Source organism: Oncorhynchus mykiss, chromosome 6, assembly GCF_013265735.2.
Source record: "Oncorhynchus mykiss isolate Arlee chromosome 6, USDA_OmykA_1.1, whole genome shotgun sequence".
Lineage (NCBI taxonomy): Eukaryota > Metazoa > Chordata > Actinopteri > Salmoniformes > Salmonidae > Oncorhynchus > Oncorhynchus mykiss.
This window is the reverse complement of record NC_048570.1, coordinates 21,075,688-21,099,076: the sequence shown is the minus strand read 5'-3', so window position 1 is coordinate 21,099,076 and position 23,389 is coordinate 21,075,688. Positions and strand designations below refer to the sequence as shown.

Genomic DNA, 23,389 nt, shown 5'->3' with positions numbered 1-23,389 from the left:
GCTAATCCTGACGTGACCCTCCAGCATGACAATGCCACCAGCCATACTGCTCGTTCTGTGCATGATTTCCTGCAAGACAGGGATGTCAGTGTTCTGCCATGGCCAGCGAAGAGCCCGGATCTCAATACCATTGAGCACGTCTGGGACCTGTTGGACCGGAGGGTGAGGGCTAGGGCCATTCCCCCCAGAAATGTCAGGGAACTTGCAGGTGCCTTGGTGGAAGAGTCTCACAGCAAGAACTGACAAATCTGGTGCAGTCCGTAAGGAGATGCACTGCAGTACTTAATGCAGCTGGTGGCAACACCAGATACGGACTTACTTTTGATTTTGACCCCCCTCCCCTGCTTTGTTCAGGGACACATTATTCAATTTCTGTTAGTCACATGTCTGTGGAACTTGTTCATTTTATGTCTCAGTTGTTGAAACTTATGTTCATACAAATATTTACACATGTTAAGTTTGCTGAAAATAAACACAGTTGACAGTGAGAGGACGTTTCTTTTTTTGCTGAGTTTATATCACACGAATATTGCAGTGTTATGCAACGTCCATTCCAAAACAGCACATTTCCACTATTTCAAGTAGATATAAAAGATTGTCAAGTATTGCAACACACTGGAAAGTTCCAACCCTGACAATGTTGTGCTTCTTCTCATTCTTGGATTGATGTCTGCTCAGAGAGATGGGTCCTGATTCTCTACCCTTGTGTGCACTTGCACAATACGTGAAAAGGGTGGAGAATTTGGACAGCCTTAGTAAGGTAGATAAAGCCTGGTCAGACAGGAAACGGGAAGTTTCAAAATGTCAAGTCATCCCCCACTGGCTGCGAGATCAGAAGAAATCCTGAGGACCCAGGTGAATGATAATAGGAGTGGCAATTGTCTGTGGCTGGTAAAAGGCACTGTCAATGTACAAACCACCTACAGAGAGAGGAAGAAAGAAGGGGAGGGAGCAGAGAGACTTTAGTTACGACCGTGGCCTGTAGGAATCAGTGTTACACACTAGTAGACATGACGCCATTTTTGGTCAGGATTTGCTGTGTTGGATCAGGTGAAGAATGAGAGGATTGCAGAGGATATTTAAAACAAAAAAAAGTGGTGACTTGGGTCTAGCTGTGAATTTCAGAACATTAGGCAAGAAGTAATGATATACAATTGAACAAAATAAATGAATATTATTTATCTCAAAATATGTCTCAAACTCAAGTAACCAATTAAATGTATAGATTAGGAACAAAAGACGTAATTAATAACAAATGTATGGACAATCAATATCCATTGAACAAGATCGATTTTACAGTGCATTCAAGCAAGTATTTTTGTACCCTTAAAAATATATCATACTAAAACTATACAAAATATAAAATAAAAACACTCATATTTTTTAAAGTCTCTGTCTAAGTTGTACACATGGGGGTGAACAGCCGTCCTAAATCAGAGTCGTGGTGCGAGACGGAAGACGGGACAATTGGAATCATATTTTTTAAAGTCTCTGTCTAAGTTGTACACATGGGGGTGAACAGCCGTCCTAAATCAGAGTCGTGGTGCGAGACGGAAGACGGGACAATTGGAATCATATTTTTTAAAGTCTCTGTCTAAGTTGTACACATGGGGGTGAACAGCCGTCCTAAATCAGAGTCGTGGTGCGAGACGGAAGACGGGACAATTGTAGAACAGAGGGCATTCTCGAGCAAAAACCTACAAAGATTTTTTAAAAATTTTTTTTTTAAATGTAGTCTATCCATTAAAATTAAACTTAGAACATAGTCTAGTCCTGTGTATCAGTCAAGTGGACTGTACCAGTCAAGAGATCAAAAATGGAAAAGTGCGGATATAATACTGATCTCACATTTGACTGTTCTATGTCTGACCACCCTCATTAAGAAATCAGGAAATGGAAAGGTGAGGTGGAACAACAAGCACATGCATGACACGGTCTAGTAGCTGCTGGCCCCTGCTTACCATAGGCAGGGAAGGGAGCTGCAGAACCATAGCCAAATGGAGCTCCATAGCCTGAAAACAGAGGTCAAGGAACTTGAGTTACAGGAGTAGTACTTCTACACTGAGTATACCAAACATTAGGAACAGCTTCCTAATATTGAGTTGCGCCCCCCCTCCCTTTTGTACTCAGACCAGCCTCAGTTTGTCAGCGCATGGACTCTACAAGGCGTCAAAAGCGTTACACCGGGATGCTGGCTCATGTTGACTCCAATGCTTGTAATAGTTGTGTCAAGTTCGCTGGATGTCCTTTGGGTGGTGGACCATTCTTGATACACATGAAACTGTTCAGCATGAAAAACCCAGCAGCGTTGCAGTTCTTGACACAAACCAGTGTGCCTGGCACCTACTACCATACCCCATTCAAAGGCACTTAAATATTTTGTCTTGCCCATTCACCATCAATGGCACACATACACAATCCATGTCTCAAGGCTTAAAAATCCTTCTTTAAATGGTCTCCTCCACTTCATCTACAGTGTTTGAAGTGGATTTAACAAGTGACATCAATAAGGGATCATAGCTTTCACCTGGATTCACCTGGTCAGTCTATGTCATGGAAAGAGCAGGTGTTCTTAATGTTTTATATACTCAGTGTATAGCAACAACCTAACAGACACCAGGATTGTTGTCAATCCCATTTAAATTCCAGTCAATTCAGAAAATTCACCAAATTCCAAAACTTCCCAATTTTAAAGCATTGAAGAGAAATGGAATTTCAGTGTTGTTCCTGAATTGATTGGAATTTAAATGAATTTGACCCCAAACCTGACGGACCCCGCACTTACACACCAAGCCCCGGGTCTTACCTGGTGGGAGGTACCCATGGGTAGGTGGAGCGCTGTTATAAGGTGCTCTGTGCATCACTGGCCTGGTTCTAGGCCTGCTGTGGGCATGGACTGGGATAGACACGGTTGACGACACAGTTCTCTTCACCTGCAAACACACACATTCATTACGGTTATGGCGTCACCTTTCCAGACATTTGGACGTATGCTGCACGACTAATGTGAATTCTATGGATGTGCTGACAGTGATGTTTGTCCACCCACCGGTGTCCTGGGCCCCCTCGTCTTGTTGTGGGGGTCTTTTGAGTCAGAGAAGAGTCTCTTCAGAGCAGCGAGGGCAGCACTAGCCTTCGCTGCTTTCTTATTGGGCCCAGAGCCTCTGAACTTCTGTTTATCAACTTCCACCTACAGTACACACCACACACTGTCAATCATTCAGAACTACACTAGGGCCATTTCACAGCCCAGTGAAATAGCAATGCTCTAGATTCATTTTTTTGTCTTTAGATAAGTCAGATAAATGATGTAAAGTGAAAGGTCAAGCAGGTGCAAGGCTGTGGTGTGTGTGTGTGGATAAAGACCTCTATGATGAAGCGTTTGTCGTAGCTGCCGCCAGTCTCTGATAAGAGTTCATACTTCAGGCCTCTGCGTTTCTCGTTCAGCTCCATCACTGGGTTCTTGCCCCCTGGCGTGAGGAGAGGGCCTGGGATGCGGGACTAGGGATGATAATATGGGGGAAATCACTACCCCCGTATAGTTGAACTGAGCAATGTTAGGGATGAGTCCAGTCGGTGAACCACACAAAACATTAATCCGGGATGTACACCCTTCTAACATCATTCTCACTTATAAGCAAACACAATGAAAGTCAGACAATCTGGACCTGAATAATGAGCTTTCAAATGCTGTTATGACAGAACAGGTTGTCATGTTAGTGTGACGGTTGTGTGGTTAGCTCGTGCGGTTAGTGTGATATAGGGCTGGGCGAGATGGCCAAAAAATATCATGATATTTTTCAACTTTTTTACGGTATTTTATGTTTTGATTAATAAAAGTAATACACTTGCTTTGTGAGAAGTGCGTGACCCTTGGGTGGCAACACATCTATTCTAAATTATTTTAATGGGTCTTTCTCCATTATGATTGTTTTATACAGTTCAATTCAATCTAAAATAATTTCCTGCATTTCCATCAATTTCTGCATTTCCTGCACTCATTTGAGAATTTTCACACTGCCCCAATACGGGCAAAAATACTAGGCCTTATTTTTAACCAAATGTTGAAATTGCGACTCGCATCAAAACACTTGGGTGAACTTCTGGAATCCTGGAAATATAAAATGTTTCTTATAACTCTAATTAGAATATAAATAATAGTGGGCACTTTGAATACAGTGTTGTTTGACATGACAACGAATTAAAATGCCATGGACGAGTTATTGTGACAGGGTAGGAACCAAAGTGATGTTCTGTGTTTCCTAGGGGACCCTATAATCTTTGGCTACATGAAATCTTTATTCATATAGCCAACATATTCATGCTTCGCCTATTACTCTTTGATTTATAAGATACTGTTGCACAAACAACATGCTGATTTAGGCCTCCACCAGCACTGGTATCAGGCTTTATCAGCTAGCTTCGTTTGCTCTGACTCAGTACTTTTATTAGCTAGTTAGCTAGCAATTATCATTAGTGGCTAACACGGTTTAGCTTAACTTAATAAGAAAATACAAACTAGCTGTTAGCAGATGTAAGAAACACAAACTAATATTGTATTTATAGAATGCTTGTGGATTTATATTAAGATCAAATTGGAAACAACATTGTTGCATGTGCTGCATTGACCATGCAGACTGAACAAAAGTGTCTTGTGGTCAAGCAACAACAAATGCACTCCTTGAGTGACGGGGTGGGACTAGTAGGTCTGCGTGGAAAGCAGAGTGGAGAGAGAGAGAGAGAGAGAGAGAGAGAGAGAGAGAGAGAGGGATGACTCAAGTAGCGGAGTAAACTATAAAAATGGAAGTTACACACCGCATATCACATTTAACAAACCAAACATTTAAATAACGTTATAGAAGGTAAAGTAAAAACCCAAACCGGTCCATGCATCACTTCTGGTATATAGTAAAATACGGTATACCGCCCAGCCCAAGTGTGGCGGTTGTGAGGTTACCTCGTGTTGTCGGTGTGACGGTTGTGTGGTTACCTCACATGTGTCTGTGGAGGTGACAGAGTTGCTTCTGGAGCTGGTGGACATTCTGTCATTTCTCTCACTTCTGTGGTTGCGTCCCTCACTGTCAGACCTCTCATCGGCACTCAGGGAGTCCAGGTCCACTTCGAAGCCAGCTGGGTAACCAAGAGCCTGTAGGACCTGGAGACCATGAGCAAGAGGAACAAAGGTGTGGTCAAATAATATGCACTGTAAGATCTAGAGGAGCAGCACTTACTTGGACACAGTGTGTTATCATGATAGAGAGCACCTCAAAGTTTTGTCATATCTGCCATGAGTCCATGTAATACTGTCTGTGTCACAGTGCTACAGTACAGGTACAGATGATTCTACGTCTTTGTTCAAAATCCACTTCTGTCCTCTGCATGTCCTACCTGTTAATCTTCATCCTCTCGTAACATGTATCCCATTCACAGGAGGCTGCTGAGGGGAACAGCTCATAAATGTCCAAAACGGAGCTAATGGAATGGCATCATATTCCATTCCACTGATTCCGCTCCAGCCATTACCACAAGCTCGTTCTCCCAAATTAAAAGGTGCCACCAACCTCAAGTTACATTTACAGAAATAGGTTTGTTACCTTAAGTGCTACTTTGAGTTTGGCAGTCTTCTTGGAACAGCCAGAGGCCTCATGGACAGTGCCCTGTACGTCCACAGACATGGTAAAGACTGGAGTGTGGACCGGGCCAGACTGGGACAACAGCTTATAATGCAGCCCCGGGTGGACCTGGTTCAGTCTCATCAGGGCATTCATGGGGTGGTTGGGGTCCATCATCTTACTGTCCAGAACTAGGAGGAGGAAACATGGAGACCATACAGGCATTCAATAACATCAATCAAAAGTATGCCGTTGAAGCCAGAAGTTTACATACACCTTAGCCAAATACATTTCAACTCAGTTTTTCACAATTCCTGACATTTAATCCTAATAAAAAATATCTTAGGTCAGTTAGGATCACCACTTTATTTTAAGAACAATGTCAATATATCCACATAATTTTCCATCCCTCATGATGCCATCTATTTTGTGAAGTGAACCAGTCCCTCCTGCAGCAAAGCACCCCCACAACATGATTCTGCCACCCCTGTGCTTCACGGTTGGGAAGGTGTTCTTCAGCTGGCAAGCCTCCCCCTTTTTCCTCCAAACAGAACGGTGGTCATTATGGCCAAACAGTTCTATTTTTGTTTCATCAAACCAGAGGACATTTCTCCAAAAAGTACAATCTTTGTCCATGTGCCGTTACAAACTGTAGTCTGGCTTTTTTATGACGGTTTTGGAGCAGTGGCTTCTTCCTTGCTGAGTAGCCTTTCAGGTTATGTCGATATAGGACTAATTTTACTGTGGATATAGATACTTCTGTACCCGTTTCCTCCAGCATCTTCACAAGGTCCTTTGCTGTTGTTCTGGGATTGATTTGCACTTTCGCACAAAAGTATGTTCATCTCTAGGACACAGAATGCGTCTCCTTCCTGAGCGGTATGACAGCTGCGTGGTCCCATGGTGTTTATACTTGCGTACTATTGTTTGTACAGATGAACGGGATACCTTCAGGCATTTGGAAATTGCTCCCAAGGATGAAACAGACTTGTGGAGGTCTACAATTTTGTTTCTGAGGTCTTGGCTGATTTCTTTTCATTTTCCCATGATGTCAAGCAAAGATAACTGGGTTTGAAGGTAGGCCTTGAAATACATCCACAGGTACACCTCCAATTGACTCAAATGATGTCAATTAGCCTATCATATGCTTCTAAAGCAATGACATCATTTTCTGGAATTTTCCAAGCTGTTTAAAAGGCACAGTCAAATTAGTGTACAGTGCCTTGCGAAAGTATTCGGCCCCCTTGAACTTTGCGACCTTTTGCCTCATTTCAGGCTTCAAACATAAAGATATAAAACTGTATTTTTTTGTGAAGAATCAACAACAAGTGGGACACAATCATGAAGTGGAACGACATTTATTGGATATTTCAAACTTTTTTAACAAATCAAAAACTGAAAAATTGGGCGTGCAAAATTATTCAGCCCCCTTAAGTTAATACTTTGTAGCGCCACCTTTTGCTGCGATTACAGCTGTAAGTCGCTTGGGGTATGTCTCTCTCAGTTTTGCACATCGAGAGACTGACATTTTTTCCCATTCCTCCTTGCAAAACAGCTCGAGCTCAGTGAGGTTGGATGGAGAGCATTTGTGAACAGCAGTTTTCAGTTCTTTCCACAGATTCTCGATTGGATTCAGGTCTGGACTTTGACTTGGCCATTCTAACACCTGATTATGTTTATTTTTGAACCATTCCATTGTAGATTTTGCTTTATGTTTTGGATCATTGTCTTGTTGGAAGACAAATCTCCGTCCCAGTCTCAGGTCTTTTGCAGACTCCATCAGGTTCTTCCAGAATGGTCCTGTATTTGGTCCTCATCCATCTTCCCATCAATTTTAACCATCTTCCCTGTCCCTGCTGAAGAAAAGCAGGCCCAAACCATGATGCTGCCACCACCATGTTTGACAGTGGGGATGGTGTGTTCAGTGTGATGAGCTGTGTTGCTTTTACGCCAAACATAACGTTTTGCATTGTTGCCAAAAATTTCAATTTTGGTTTCATCTGACCAGAGCACCTTCTTCCACATGTTTGGTGTGTCTCCCAGGTGGCTTGTGGCAAACTTTAAACGGCACTTTTTATGGATATCTTTAAGAAATGGCTTTCTTCTTGCCACTCTTCCATAAAGGCCAGATTTGTGCAATATACGACAGATTGTTGTCCTATGGACAGAGTCTCCCACCTCAGCTGTAGATCTCTGCAGTTCATCCAGAGTGATCATGGGCCTCTTGGCTGCATCTCTGATCAGTCTTCTCCTTGTATGAGCTGAAAGTTTAGAGGGACGGCCAGGTCTTGGTAGATTTGCAGTGGTCTGATACTCCTTCCTTTTCAATATTATCGCTTGCACAGTGCTCCTTGGGATGTTTAAAGCTTGGGAAATCTTTTTGTATCCAAATCCGGCTTTAAACTTCTTCACAACAGTATCTCGGACCTGCCTGGTGTGTTCCTTGTTCTTCATGATGCTCTCTGCGCTTTTAAACGGACCTCTGAGACTATCACAGTGCAGGTGCATTTATACGGAGACTTGATTACACACAGGTGGATTGTATTTATCATCATTAGTCATTTAGGTCAACATTGGATCATTCAGAGATCCTCACTGAACTTCTGGAGAGAGTTTGCTGCACTGAAAGTAAAGGGGCTGAATAATTTTGCACGCCCAATTTTTCAGTTTTTGATTTGTTAAAAAAGTTTGAAATATCCAATAAATGTCGTTCCACTTCATGATTGTGTCCCACTTGTTGTTGATTCTTCACAAAAAAATACAGTTTTATATCTTTATGTTTGAAGCCTGAAATGTGGCAAAAGGTCGCAAAGTTCAAGGGGGCCGAATACTTTTGCAAGGCACTGTATGTAACCTTCTGACCCACTGGAATTGTGATAGAGTGAAATAATCTGTCTGTAAAAAAATAGTTATAAAATTACTTGTGTCATGCACAAAGTAGATGTCCTAACAGACTTGCCAAAACTATAGTTTAACAAGAAATGTGTTAAGTGATTGAAAAACAAGTTTTAAATGACTCCAACGTAAGTGAATGTAAACTTACAACTTCAACTGTATGTGGTACATTGTGATTCTGAACAACTGAGTAGTTTCATTCTGTACAGTACTTTCTAGGTCTAATTCTATACAGAGGATTCTGATTCTGTACTAGATCAGCACGGCAGGTGTTCAAGGTGTGTTCTAATCTAAATGCCCAGGCCGACGAGGAGTGATAGTGAGGGAGGGAACAGGTGTGTCAGAGTGGGAGGTGGTGGTGGTAATACATGGATTGTGCTGTAATGTAGGTAGGGTGTCCTGTGAGAGGTAGGGTGTCCTGTGAGTAAGGTGTCCTGTAAAACAAACAAAAAAACGCATTCGGAAAATATTCAGACCCCTTGACTTTCCCCCCCTTTCCCCCCCAGTTACAGCCTTATTTTCCCCTCGTCAATCTACACACAATACTCCATAATGACAAAGCAAAAACAGGTTTAAAAAAATTAATACAATGTAAATATCACATTTACATAAAGTATTCAGACCCTTTACGCAATACTTTGTTCAAGCACCTTTGGCAGCAATTACAGCATTGAGTCTTCTTGGGTATGGCTCAGCGGTCTAAGGCACTGCATCTCAGTGCTTGAGGCGTCATTATAGACCCTGGTTTGATTCCAGGCTGTATCACAACCGGCCGTGATTGGGAGTCTCATAGGGCGGTGCACAATTGGCCCAGCGTCTTCCGGGTTAGCGTTTGGCCGGGGTAGGCCGTTAATGTAAATAAGAAATTGTTCTTAACTGACTCGCCTAGCTAAATAAAAAAATTTAATAAAAACACAAGCTTGGCACACCTGCATTTGGGGAGTTTTTCCTATTCTTCTCTGCAGATCCTCTTAAGCTCTGTCAGGTTGAATGGGGAGCGTCATTGCACAGCTATTTTCAGGTCTCTCCAGAGATGTTAGATCGGGTTCAAGTCCGGGCTCTGGTTGGGCCACTCAAGGACGTTCAGAGACTTGTCCAAAGCCATTCTTGGTTGTCTTGGCTGTATGCTTAGGATCGTGGTCCTGAGAGCGCTGAAGCAGGTTTTCATCAAGGAACTCTGTACTTTTCTCCGTTCATCTTTCCCTTGATCCTGACTAGCCTCCCAGTCCCTGCCGCTGAAAAACATCCCCTCAGCATGATGCTGCCACCACCATTTTTCACCGTAGGGATAGTGCCAGGTTTCTTCCAGACGTGACACTTGGCATTCAGGCCAAAGACTTCAATCTTCTTTTCGTCAGACCAGAATATTGTTTCTCATGGTCTGAGAGTCTTTAGGCAAACTCCAAGCGAGCTGTCATGTGCCTTTTACTGAGGAGTGGCTTCCAAAGGCCTGATTTGTGGAGTGCTGGTTGACCTTCTGGAAGGTTTTCCCATCTCCACAGAGGAACTTTGGAGCTCTGTCAGTGACCATCGGTCACCTCCATGACCAAGGCTCTTCTCCCCTGATTGCTCAGTTTGGCCAGTGGCCAGCTCTAGGAAGAGTCTTGGTGGTTCCTAACTTCTTCCATTTAATAATGATGGAGGCCACTGTGTTCTTGGGGACCTTCAATGCTGCAGACATTTTTTGGTACCCTTCCCCAGATCTGTGCCTCAACACAATCCTGTCTCGGAGCTCTACAGACAATTCCTTCGACCTCATGTCTTGGCTTTTACTCTGACATGCACTGTCAACTGTGGGACATTATATAGACAGGTGTGTGCCTTTCCAAATCATGTCCAATCAATTCAATTTACCACAGGTGGACTTCAATCAAGTTGTAGAAACATCTCAAGGATGTTCAATGGAAACAGGATGTACCTGAGCTCAACTTCAAGTCTCATAGCAAAGGGTCTGAATAGTTATAAGGTATTTCTGTTAAAAAATAATAAATGTGCAAAAAGGTCTAAAAAACAGTTTTCACTTTGTCATCATGGGGTATTGTGTGTAGATTGATGAGGAAACAAATATTTGTATACATTTTAGAATAAGACTAATGTAACAAAATTTGGAAAAAGTCCAGGGGTGTGAATACTTTGAGTGCACTGTAGGTAGGGTGTCCTGTAATGTAGGTAGAGTGTCCTGTAATGTAGGTAGGGTTTCCTGAGAGAGATAGATAATTGTGTGTGAGACTGCTGTTTTTGAGTAATGACATTCTGGAATGTACCAGCATTATATTCTAGAGTTCCTGTATGGTCGACAGGCATAGGCTGATCTTTAGAAATACTATGCATCTACATTACTTCAAGTTGTTCTCCAGGCTAAGTAGAGAGGAAAAGGATTCAGAAATGTTGAGCCAGAGCAACAGTGAATCTGACCTCCCATCAGGTTGCATTTCATCTTCTTGAAGAGTTGTCTGTCGTTAGTGTGTTCATCTTCATGCTGCCTTTTCCGGCAGGTTCCTGTGGAACAAAGTATGGATTCACCTTCAGGAGGGCAGAGACCACCTGAGATCTCTGAGTTTACGCACTAGCACATACACTCAAGGGTGAACACACACACACACACACACACCTTTTTTGTCTGACCCTGAGAGTCTGTGTGAGGGTTTGGTTGGAGGGAGAGGATTCATATTCAGAACCTTATAAAGCTGTCCGAAGGCCAGGAGACGTAGGGCATGCTGAAACACACAGCAGAAACACAGTATGAAACCACATAGAATGAGGGCACAAAACGAGTCAAACACACCCACAACTCCTCTAGGAAAGAGTAATGCTAGAAATACCTACGAGGATGTAATCAACTGATTAATTAAATGTAAATATCAATCAAGTGTGTATTTAACCCATAAGAGTCTAAGTCTAAGTAGTACCCCCCCCCCCGTCTAAGCCGGGGGGGTACTACTAAGCTATATGGAATTGTTTTAGCAAGGTCATACCAATGATCATTTTGCTATTTGATTTAGAATTTAAAGATTCCTTGAAGAAAAAGAATTAGATTAACATTTTAATTTGACCTTACTGCCATTAGCCCATACAAAAGCATTGGCTAACAGTTTCACTACATGGAAAAACAGATCTAAAAGGAAGTTTTCTGAAGTGTCTATCCTACATCTGAGAGATAAGATCAGGATTCTTTATTTTATTATTGTGTTTTTAACCCTTTATTTTTTATTTGACCTTTACTTTCTCATTGAGATAACATCTCTTTTCCAAGAGAGACCTGGTCCAATAGCAGCAGAGGGAACAATGTTTCAGACAAAACAACTTACATACACTAACACAACATTAAACACAACTATAAACACACATACAGTACAACAAAAACATTTTACATTAAAAACAAACGTCTTGACTAAAAACAGCTGGCCTAAAAACAATTACACTCTTCTATGATATATACATCGATCAAGTGTTTAAACTCCACCAACGAAACTAGATCATCACATTTTAAAATGTTCAGGAGAGAATTCAAGGACCACGGACCTAAGTAACAAACTATTTCTACCATGACCTGTTCTAATTTTTGGTACTGCTAGAAGCAAATCAGAATGGGACCGTAATTGATATTTATTTACTGACCTGACTAAAAAAAGAACAGAGATAAAATGGCATTTTACCCAATATGGCCTTATAAATCAGTGTATACCAGTGTTTAAGCCTACGCAAGGTCAATGACGACCAGTCAACAGCGCTGTAGAGATCACAATGATGTGTTAGACATTTCTGATTTGAAATGAACCTGAGGGCTGCATGATACACTGATTAAAGTGCTCTCGGGGTTGTGGCTGAGGCCTGCATATATATAACATCACTAAAATCTAAAACCGACAGTAATGTACATCGTACCAGCTCCTTTGTGGCCTCAAAAGAAAAAACAGCCTTATGCCGGTAATAAAATACTATTTTCAGCTTGAGCTTCCTTGATACCATTTTCAGCTTGAGCTTCCTTGAGCTTCTCAAATTCTCTACATGCACAGTGAAGCTCAGCTCATCATCAACCCACACACCCAAATATTTGTACACTTTAACTTGCTCTATAGTATGTCCAGACAATGTAGCAATGACATGATTTGTAACATGACTGGCATTTGAAAATACCATGCATTTTGTTTTACCCAAATTTAGAATCAGCTTTAAATCATACAGATTCTGTTGTATTCTGTTGTATGATGTTAAATGCTCTTTGGGCATTTTCAAAAGCTAAAGATAAACTACTTCCACTTGAATAAAGAACAGTATCATCTGCATAAAAATGAACATCGACTGTTTCAATAAGATCCCCAATGTTGTTGATATACAAAATTAACAACAGTGGGCCCAGATTTACAACCATCCGCCATTACACATTGTGTACGATTTGATAGGTCATTTATAAACCAATCTAGAGAATGACCAGTAATTCCACAACATTTCAACCTTTGCACTAACACAGCATGGTCCACGGTGTCAAAAGCCTTTGACAAATCAATAAAAACAGACACAATATAACTTCTTATCAAGAGCACAGTGGATGTCATTTAAAACCTTCAATGTTGCTGAAACAGTGCTGTGGCCAGACGTAAAACCTGATTGCATTCCATTTAAGATATTGTTTTCTTGGAAGTAGACCTTAAGCTGCCTACTAACTAAGGACTCTAGTACCTTTGACAGTACAGACAATTTTGATATGGATTCGTCGATAGTTGTCAAATAGCGAAGGATCTCCACCTTTCAGGAGAGGCAGTACAAAAGCAGATTTCCATAACTTGGGGATTTCCTTAAAATCAAGCGTGAATTTAAAAATACATGTTAAGCGGGGAGGCAATGATGTCTGCAGCAAAAGTATCTATAGCCACAGTAAAAAGAGTCCTATATCGACATAACCTGAAAGGCTGCTCAGCAAGGAAGAAGCCACTGCTCCAGAACTGCCATAAAAAAAGCCAGACTACAGTTTGTAACTGCACATGGGGACAAAGATAGTATTTTTTGGAGAGATGTCCTCTGGTCTGATGAAACAAAAATAGAATTGTTTGGCCATAATGACCATCATTATGTTTGGAGGAAAAAGGGGGATGCTTGCAAGCCGAAGAACGCCATCCAGACCGTGAAGCACAGGGTGGCAGCATCATGTTGTGGGGGTGCTTTGCTGCAGGAGGGACTGGTGACCTTCACAAAATAGATGGCATCATGAGGAAAGAAAATGATGTGGATATATTGAAGCAACATCTCAAGACATCAGTCAGGAAGTTAAAGCTTGGTCGCAAATGGATCTTCCAAATGGACAATGACCCCAAGCATCCTTCCAAAGTTGTTTCAAAATGGTTTAAGGACAACAAAGTCAAGCTATTGGAGTGGCCATCACAAAGGTCTGACCTCAATCCTATAGAACATTTGTGGACAGGACTGAAAGTGTGTGCGAGCAAGGAGGTCTTACAAACCTGACTCAGTTACACCAGCTCTGTCAGGAGGAATGGGTCAAAATTTACCCAACTTATTGTGGGAAGCTTGTGGAAGGCCACCTGAAACATTTGACCCAAGTTAAACTATTTAAAAAGGCAATTCTACCAAATACTAATTGAGTGTATGTGAACTTCTGACACACTGGGAATGTGATAAAATAAATAAAAGCTGAAAATCATTCTCTCTACTATTATTCTGACATTTCACATTCTTAAAATAAAGTGCTGATCCTAACTGACCTAGGACAGGGAATTTTTACAAGGATTAAATATCAGGAATTGTGAAAAACTGAGTTTAAATGTATTTAGCTAAGGTGTATGTAAACTTCCGACTTCAACTGTATACACAGTACTTCCATACATTTTGAACTGGTACCAGGGACCTTCAGGCGAGTCGTGAGGCCTGTGGGTGTCTCACCTTTACACAGAGGGGGGGATTTTTATTAAGGTCAATGTCCTTATGGGATTTTTGGGCATTGGAGAGAATCTTTACATTGGGAGCAGATTCACACTCACAAAAACCTCGACTTACTGCATAGTGCAAGGACGAACAGATTTCCTCCTGCCTAGAGCGAGAAATCCTCACCTCCCTATACATTCACATTGCATTCTGCTCAGGGCAGTCTAGAAGTGTTTCATGTAGTAAGCAGCACAAAGCACTGCTGGCGTGCAGGGAGTGCTTTCCCACGCTCATTAGTGGGCTAATCGTCAGTGTCCTCAGCTCCAAGGGGCTGTAGAGGTTGAGTCTGAAGTACTGCAGCAGCACTGATCTAACTATAGACCTGGACTGGGCCTCTGGAGTGGCCGTAGCCGGCTTTAAATTAACCTCATCATCCAATCAACGCTAGGGGGAAGGTAACAATGAGAAGAGCAGTGTCATTTCTTTCCTGATGTACAGTTGAAGTCGGAAGTTAACATACACATTAGCCAAATACATTTAAACTCAGTTCTTCACAAATCCTGACATTTAATCCAAGTAAACATTCCCTGTCCTTGGTTAGTTAGGATCACCACTTTATTTTAAGAACGTGAAATGTAGTAGAAATAATAGTAGAGAATGATTTATTTCAGCTTTTATTTCTTTCATCACATTCCCAGTGGGTCAGAATTTTATATACACTCAATTAGTACTTGGTGGCATTGCCTTTAAATTGTTTAACTTGGGTCAAACGTTCCGGGTAACCTTCCACAAGCTTCCCACAATAAGTTGGGTGAATTCTGGCCCATTCCTTCTGACAGAGCTGGAATCAGGTTTGTAGGCCTCCTTGCTCGCACACGCTTTTTCAGTTCTGTCCACACATTTTCTATAGGATTGAGGTCAGGGCTTTGTGATGGCCACTCCAATACCTTGACTTTGTTGTCCTTAAGCCGTTTTGAGACAACTTTGGAAGTATGCTTGGGGTCATTGTCCATTTGGAAGATCCATTTGCAACCAAGCTTTAACTTCCTGACTGATGTCTTGAGATGTTGCTTCAATATATCCACATAATTTTCCATCACTCATGATGCCATCTATTTTGTGAAGTGCACCAGTCCCTCCTGCAGAAAGCACCACCACAACATGATGCTGCCACCCCCGTGCTTCATGGTTGGGATGGTGTTTTTTGACTTGAAAGCATCCCCCCTTTTCCTCCAAACATAACGATGGTCATTATGGCCAAACAGTTATATTTTTGTTTCATCAGACCAGAGGACATTTCTCCAAAATGTACAATCTTTGTCTCCATGTGCAGTTGCAAACCGTAGTCCGGCTTTTTTATTGCGGTTTTGGAGCAGTGGTTTCTTCGTTGCTGAGCGGCCTTTCAGGTTATGTCGATATAGGACTCTTTTTTTTTATGTGGATATAAATACTTTTTTACCTGTTTCCTCCAGTATCTTCACAAGGTCCTTCGCTGTTGTTCTGGGATTGATTTGAACTTTTCGCAACAAAGTACGTTCATCTCTAGGAGACAGACCGCGTCTCCTTCCTGAGCGGTATGACGGCGGAGTGGTCCCATGGTGTTTATACTTGCGTACTATTGTTTGTACAGATGAACGTGGTACCTTCAGGCATTTGGAAATTGCTCCCAAGGATGAACCAGACTTGTGGATGTCTACAATTTTTCTGTATTTCAATTTCTTGGCTGATTTCTTTTGATTTTCCCATCATGTCAAGCAAAGACGCACTGAGTTTGAAGGTAGGCCTTGAAATACATCCACAGCAGAACCTCCAATTGACTGAAATGATGTCAATTAGCCTATCAGAAGCTTCTAAAGCCATGACATAATTTCCTGAAATTTTCCAAGCTGTTTAAAGGCACAGTCAACTTAGTGTATGTAAACTTCTGACCCACTGGAATTGTAATACAGTTAATTATAAGTGAAATAATCTGTCTGTAAACAACTGTTGGAAATATTACTTGTGTCATGCACAAAGTAGATGTCCTAACCGACTTGCCAAAACAATTTTTTAACAAGAAATTTGTGGTGGTTGAAAAATTAGTTAAGGACTCCAACCTAAGTGTATGTAAACTTCCGACTTCAACTGTCTGACTTTACAGTGTAGATGTATTGTTAGGGTGTCTCACCTGTGCGTTTTGAGTGATAGCCTCAGCCTGTTGGCCAGTGATCACTGACAAGGTGTCTGTTGGCTCTCTCTCACAGGGGTCGTGAACTCCCGGCCCATCTGGAACAGCAGTCAAAATCAACATTCAAAAAGCTTCTTACATTGTATGGGCTTACTGGGCTAGTGAACAGGCAAGTAATATTTTTATTTAACCGGAAAGTCCCAGTTAAATGCAGACCTCTTTCCCAGGAAGGCCTGGATATAAAACCTATTCCCTGTGGCTGACCTGGGAGGAGGATCCCTGAGGCAATGCACTCCATGACCCTGCGCAGGGCCTCTCCGGGCCCCAGGGGCCGGTTGCAGGTGGCAATGGATTTCTCACAGATCAGCTCCATGGGCTGTGGTGGGGGGGTGAGAGAACAGATCAGCTCCATGGGCTGTGGTGGGGTGGGGGGACCAAAGAGACATGATGTACTCTGTCACACACACACACACACACACACACACACACCTCTCCCTGGACCACTTACCCATCCTTTGAGAGGCTCCCACACAATTAGTCTGTTGCACATGTCTCTGAGAATACGCATGACGATGACACACGACTTCAGATCTGTCACTCTGGACTATATGGGGGACAGACAAGACAATGTAAACAAACTCTATATACCTTCAGTCCAGTGATGCTAAAAACAACATGTACAGTCTACCAAAATAATTACTCCATCCTTCAGTCATACAATGGATATTAGGGGAGAGTGGGGTAAGTTGAGCCAAAGGGGTAAATTGAGCCAGTCTTGTTTGTAGGAAACCATACAGAAAATTAGTAATCTGACCAAATATTTAAGAAGAGGTCATCATTTCATGGAGTGAGAAGGAAGAGTATGCATGGAAAAAGTAAGTTAGGTTAAGCAAGTTAGATTCCCAATAATTATTTTCACCAAGTCAAATTAAATTGTGTTAGCGTTTTCATGATGCTTGCATCTTCGAAATTGCATTTATATTCTTGTTCAGTGTAGATTGATCGCTATAAGCTACAATAAAAAGTGCATTCTTGTAGCTGTGTGGGCTAATATACAAGGGCGGCAGGTAGCCTAGTGGTTAGAGCGTTGGGCCGAAGGTAAAAAAGGTACAAATCTGTGGTTCTGCTCCTGAGCACTGTTCCCCGGGCGCTGAAGAAATGGATGTCGATTAAGGCAGCCTCTCTGATTCAGAGGGGTTGGGTTCAAATGCGGAAGACACATTTCAGTTGAATACATTTAGTTGGACAACTTTCCTTTCCCTATAGTATAAATGTTTGCCTTGGGGTAAGTTGAGCAAATGGCAAATCGAAGTGTTTTCTTCCGAGGCGTAACCTTTTATACCACATCACTGGGATATGAGGTAATAACAGGGCCTGGCCTATGTTAAGTGTTAAAAGTCTTACAATTATTGAAATCGACAAAAATGCAATTGTGACTGTGTTGAATTGTGTTTGGGAAATAAAGATGGACATGGTTGTAAAAAGGTAACATTAATATTTCACTCAGCACAGAAATTTGTAGGTGGTTTAAACTTTCCCCATACCTGGTGTCAAGAGACCACTTTTTTGGACAAGCATGTTTTACAAACTATAATGTTTACATTCATTCTGATTATTTCCAGGGATACAAACATCCTGAAATATATGTAAATATATACACTGCTCAAAAAAATAAAGGGAACACTTAAACAACACAATGTAACTCCAAGTTACAAACTGTCCACTTAGGAAGCAACACTGATTGACAATAAATGTCACATGCTGTTGTGCAAATAGAATAGACAACAGGTGGAAATTATAGGCAATTAGCAAGACACCCCCAATAAAGGAGTGGTTCTGCAGGTGGGGACCACAGACCACTTCTCAGTTCCTATGCTTCCTGGCTGATGTTTTGGTCACTTTTGAATGCTGGCGGTGCTTTCACTCTAGTGGTAGCATGAGACGGAGTCTACAACCCACACAAGTGGCTCAGGTAGTGCAGCTCATCCAGGATGGCACATCGATGCGAGCTGTGGAAAGAAGGTTTGCTGTGTCTGTCAGCGTAGTGTCCAGAGCATGGAGGCGCTACCAGGAGACAGGCCAGTACATCAGGAGACGTGGAGGAGGCCGTAGAATGGCAACAACCCAGCAGCAGGACCGCTACCTCTGCCTTTGTGCCAGGAGGAGCAGGAGGAGCACTGCCAGAGCCCTGCAAAATGACCTCCAGCAGGCCACAAATGTGCATGTGTCTGCTCAAACGGTCAGAAACAGACTCCATGAGGGTGGTATGAGGGCCCGACGTCCACAGGTGGGGGATGTGCTTTACAGCCCAACACCGTGCAGGACGTTTGCCAATCTTGGTGTTCTCTGGCAAATGCCAAATTCGCCACTGGCGCCCTGTGCTCTTCACAGATGAAAGCAGGTTCACACTGAGCACATGTGACAGATGTGACAGAGTCTGGAGACGCTGTGGAGAACGTTCTGCTGTCTGCAACATCCTCCAGCATGACTGGTTTGGTGGTGGGTCAGTCATGGTGTGGGGTGGCATTTCTTAGGGGGGGCCGCACAGCCCTCTGTGCTCGCCAGAGGTAGCCTGACTGCCATTAGATACCGAGATGAGATCCTCAGACCCCTTGTGAGACCATATGCTGGTGCGGTTGGCCCTGGGTTCCTCCTAATGCAAGACAATGCTAGACCTCATGTGGCTGGCGTGTGTCAGCAGTTCCTGCAGGAGGAAGGCATTGATGCTATAGACGGGCCCGCCCGTTCCCCAGACCTGAATCCAATTGAGCACATCTGGGACATCATGTCTCGCTCCATCCACCAACGCCACAGACTGTCCAGGAGTTGGCGGATGCTTTAGTCCAGGTCTGGGAGGAGATCCCTCAGGAGACGATCCACCACCTCATCAGGAGCATGCCCAGGCGTTGTAGGGAGGTCATACAGGCACGTGGAGGCCACACACACTACTGAGCCTTATTTTGACTTGTTTTAAGGACATTACATCAAAGTTGGATCAGCCTGTAGTGTGGTTTTCCACTTTAATTTTGAGTGTCACTCCAAATCCAGACCTCCATGGGTTGATACATTTGATTTCTATTGACAATTTTTGTGTGATTTTGTTGTCAGCACATTCAACTATGTAAAGAAAAAAGTATTTAATAAGAATATTTAATTCATTCAGATCTAGGATGTGTTATTTTAGTGTTCCCTTTATTTTTTTGAGCAGTGTATATTTGTTAGAAAGAATCCCTTGACAAAGCTTTTCTAAACATAGCCCACTCTCCCCTCAGCCATTTAATGTTCCCTAGATATCTCCCAGGGAGCAAACTGTTCTATCTGAATGAGATATGAATTGAATATCAAACCATGAAATCAGAACAGATGTCCCACCTGGAACCATTTGGTGTGTCTGAGTGTTGCCAGTGCGGCCTGGCACCGCCGCTCGTCCAGCACCTCAAGTTCCCCCACGCCTTCCTCTGGAGAGAGGGACAGGATGAGGACACACATTGTGTTGGCCGAGGGGACCTTCAGAAAGACTGCCACACAGACACCCATGTGGGCGCTGGTCAAAAGTAGAGCACTTTAGGGAATAGGCTGCCATTTAGGATGTATCCACAGACACACAGGCACGTTTAGGGAATAGGCTATCATTTAGGACCGACACACAGGCAAGTAGGGTGGCCGGCTATAAATAGCATCCCACTGATCTGATAGAATGAGTTGAGGGGAAATTTTGAAGTTTGAATGTTAGATTTTTTCCCCCTCCTGCACAGAAGCTGACAGAAGTGTTACAGAGCTGTAACATAAGTACATGTGAGTGCATGCTTCTGCTGTGGCTCTGCCGGATGGACACTCAAGTCTGGATGCAGATCAGTGGCACTGAGATGGCTTCACCACCAGAATAGTGTGTTGTCGGTTCAGTGCAGGACAAAGAAAATGAGAGCATGGCCACATCTTAGGACACACGACAAACTTTCAGATGAGAATAATATAAGGGGATCATGTCTGGAGATTAGTTCTGTAACCATAGGATGTTTAGAGAAGTAGTTGGAAAGCCTTGGAATTGAAATTGTAAAAATAGAATTTAGTCATAATTCAATTAATTTGTAATGTATTAGGATGCCATGCTAGTATTTTCTGTCTTGCAGGTTGATCAGATGTTTATGTTTATTAAAAAGTTTCCACACTGGCTTCCTGTGGGATCAACCGTGCCGTGCCATGGCTGGAACTGAGCCGTGGGAGAAAATAAAAAGCAACGGCAGAACATAAACATCAGAGTGAGGACGCCACCCTGGAAAGAAAGCTCATTTTCTCGGGAGCAACTAGCTAGGAGGTGATTACTCTGGGCCGAGCAAACATACTGCACACCACACTAAAGAACTCCGAGCTTAGTAAGAGAACCTCTCCATCTCCCCCCAAATAATTACCGTGGCAAATTGGCAATGGAATTCACATTCAATTACATCTACTGTATATTGGCCTACAGCTAGAACCACAAAATGACACTGGCTATTTCAAAAAGGTACAACAACTTAGCCCCCACTCCTCACAATCAAATGCCTTTTCGGCAGTAATTATATTAGGTCGTACCTCTTATTTTAGAATTAGTAATTGTATTTTTTGATGGATAATTGACTCCGTTGGGACATATTTTCCTGCAAATATTTATATCAATAAGACTAATGAAATTGGACAGTAAGAGACACTTATTTGTAGGTTTTAATTGTTAATTCCTTGCTTGGTTTATTGAGCTGTGGAGAATAGAGGAAGCTATTTAGTGGCCACACTGGCCATTTCAAATGCATGGCAGGTAGCCATGTGCGGTAGTATACTGTATTTACGGAAGGGTTTGTAAGAGCACTGTGTGTGTGGTTTTGCAGATCTTTGCTATAGAGTCCATTGTGAAAGCTGAACAGGTTGGAAGAGGTGGAGGACTAACAGACAAGCCAATGAGTGACACAGGCCAGGGTCAACCCGTATCACAACACAGGGTCATTCCATGTCCCACCTAATATTAGACTGAGGGCCTTCATGGTCTGAGCCAGGGGAGATCTGGGAAATAAATTACAGGCATCTGATAAGGATCTTGGCCCAGAGGCTGCAAGGACATAAATAGGACAATAGAGGCACTGAATACACACTAAATCTCAGTCTTTTCAGGATTTCTCAGGGATTTTGTGATATTTTCTGCGGAAATGAGATTGTCCAAGAAACCAGGCAAATGGAACCTCCTGAGCCCTTCCTATGCTCTCCACCAGCAGCAGGTCATGAAGAAGCCATCAACCATAAGTACCACATTCCAATAAGACAACACCAATGAGCTCTCCCACACGTCATCAACTTAGATTTTGATTAGTGACCAAAAACCAAAGAAAATTAATACCACTGACTTTACAACATGAATTTATGGGATGTCATTCTGAGCAAATCAACTGCAACGTTAGAGAGGCCTCAATTATCAATGGGCATAGACCACCAGTCTTCCACAAATGACAAAATATAATGAATATCAGGAGTCAAGAAGGCAGTTGGATACCAGTTTGTCTGTCTTTGGTCAGCTCTGAAATGGACATGGACCAAAATGTCATGGTATACAGTAAACCAGTGGGTCTAGGGCTAGACAGAGTGGTTTAAGGGGGAGCCCCTTGTACCCGGGCGTCCTGCGCTGGGCCTCGTTGCTAGGCGGGCTCCCAGCCCGGAGCTCCCAGGTTTAATAATCCACACACGCTGGGCTGGAGTGCTGTGGTAAAATACAGACATTTACACATATACTCCCAAACATTCAATGGAGAGAACTGTTTCAGGGCAATGTGCCTTCCTCAGGGTTGAGGATGCTACGGTATAGTACCACAACTAGTTGTGAGGCCAGATGGAACCGTGTAAATTTAATCCTAATTTAAATTCTATGGATAGAGTAGTCAGTCAATGTTCCGCTCGGGTTATTCCCCAAAACTAGAGGTTGCCGGAGAACTTGTGCTGGCATATTGTATTGGTTACTTCTTTGCTTGTGCTGTTTGGATTATTTGGAGGCTCAGGACAAAATCTTTCTCTCCTAGAATTTATCTCCTCCAGTATTACACTTAAAACTCAATGCAATATTTATGCTGCAACGACCTTTTGTACAGAATGCTGAAAACCTTTTTCAGTCTCCCCCAGTGGGGTTGACACAACAATAGGTGTTACATAATGGCTGCTCTTCATGTCTGACTCACCTTTCATTCATTCCCTTTTTAAAAACCACAGCATAAGCACTCCTCTCACTCTCCAGTTTCCCACTAACTGGATGTTGGGCAAGGAAATAAGCATCCTGACTCTCTGTTAGACAAGAATGATGAGACAGAACGCTGTAGGAGAAACCTGAGCAGAGATGGCTCTTTTTACACTTGGCTGTATCCCAACGGAGATCCGCTTCCAGATCTTACTATCGAGACACTTACCAGATTCATGTCCCTCCCGTCCCTCCCCTTTCTCCTGACCACCTCCAACCCCCTCCTGTCCCCTTTAAACGCTCCTCAATCACCCTCCCTTATCTCCACACCCCATTTCACCTCTGCTTTGTACTACCCTCATTCCTGCAGTCTCCCTCCTCTTTCCTTTGCTCCCCCTCCTCTCCCTCCCTCAACTCTGCCTCGCTAATTTAAGGAGAAGACCACAACGGAAATAAGGGTTAAGGTTTTACTCAAATCAAATCAAATTTTATTTGTCACATACACATGGTTAGCAGATGTTAATGCGAGTGTAGCGAAATGCTTGTGTAGCGAGATGTACTGTGTACATCTTTAAGGAATTCAAGGTATGAATGTATGATTTTATCAGACAATTAAAACATAAAACTGTTTCAGCTGGAGACAACATA

General features: G+C 42.7%; 1 protein-coding gene across 3 annotated transcripts in view; it reads right to left on the bottom strand.

Annotated features, from left to right (window-relative positions):
• Positions 1-508: 508 nt before the first annotated feature.
• The window catches only part of LOC110525457 (spermatid perinuclear RNA-binding protein), a 36,131-nt gene continuing 13,250 nt past the window's right edge, over positions 509-23,389 (bottom strand). For all 3 annotated transcript variants that reach the window (XM_036979592.1, XM_021605582.2, XM_021605584.2), the window contains 13 exons: positions 19,924-20,009; positions 17,060-17,155; positions 16,816-16,927; positions 16,552-16,649; positions 11,119-11,224; positions 10,923-11,006; positions 5,595-5,803; positions 4,991-5,155; positions 3,367-3,501; positions 3,050-3,190; positions 2,807-2,933; positions 1,962-2,012; positions 509-920 (listed from right to left, as the gene is read on the bottom strand). In XM_036979592.1, the coding sequence (XP_036835487.1) occupies positions 832-920; positions 1,962-2,012; positions 2,807-2,933; positions 3,050-3,190; positions 3,367-3,501; positions 4,991-5,155; positions 5,595-5,803; positions 10,923-11,006; positions 11,119-11,224; positions 16,552-16,649; positions 16,816-16,927; positions 17,060-17,155; positions 19,924-20,009 (1,499 nt within the window). In that variant the 3' untranslated portion in view covers positions 509-831. The remainder of the gene's footprint in view (positions 921-1,961; positions 2,013-2,806; positions 2,934-3,049; positions 3,191-3,366; positions 3,502-4,990; positions 5,156-5,594; positions 5,804-10,922; positions 11,007-11,118; positions 11,225-16,551; positions 16,650-16,815; positions 16,928-17,059; positions 17,156-19,923; positions 20,010-23,389) is intronic.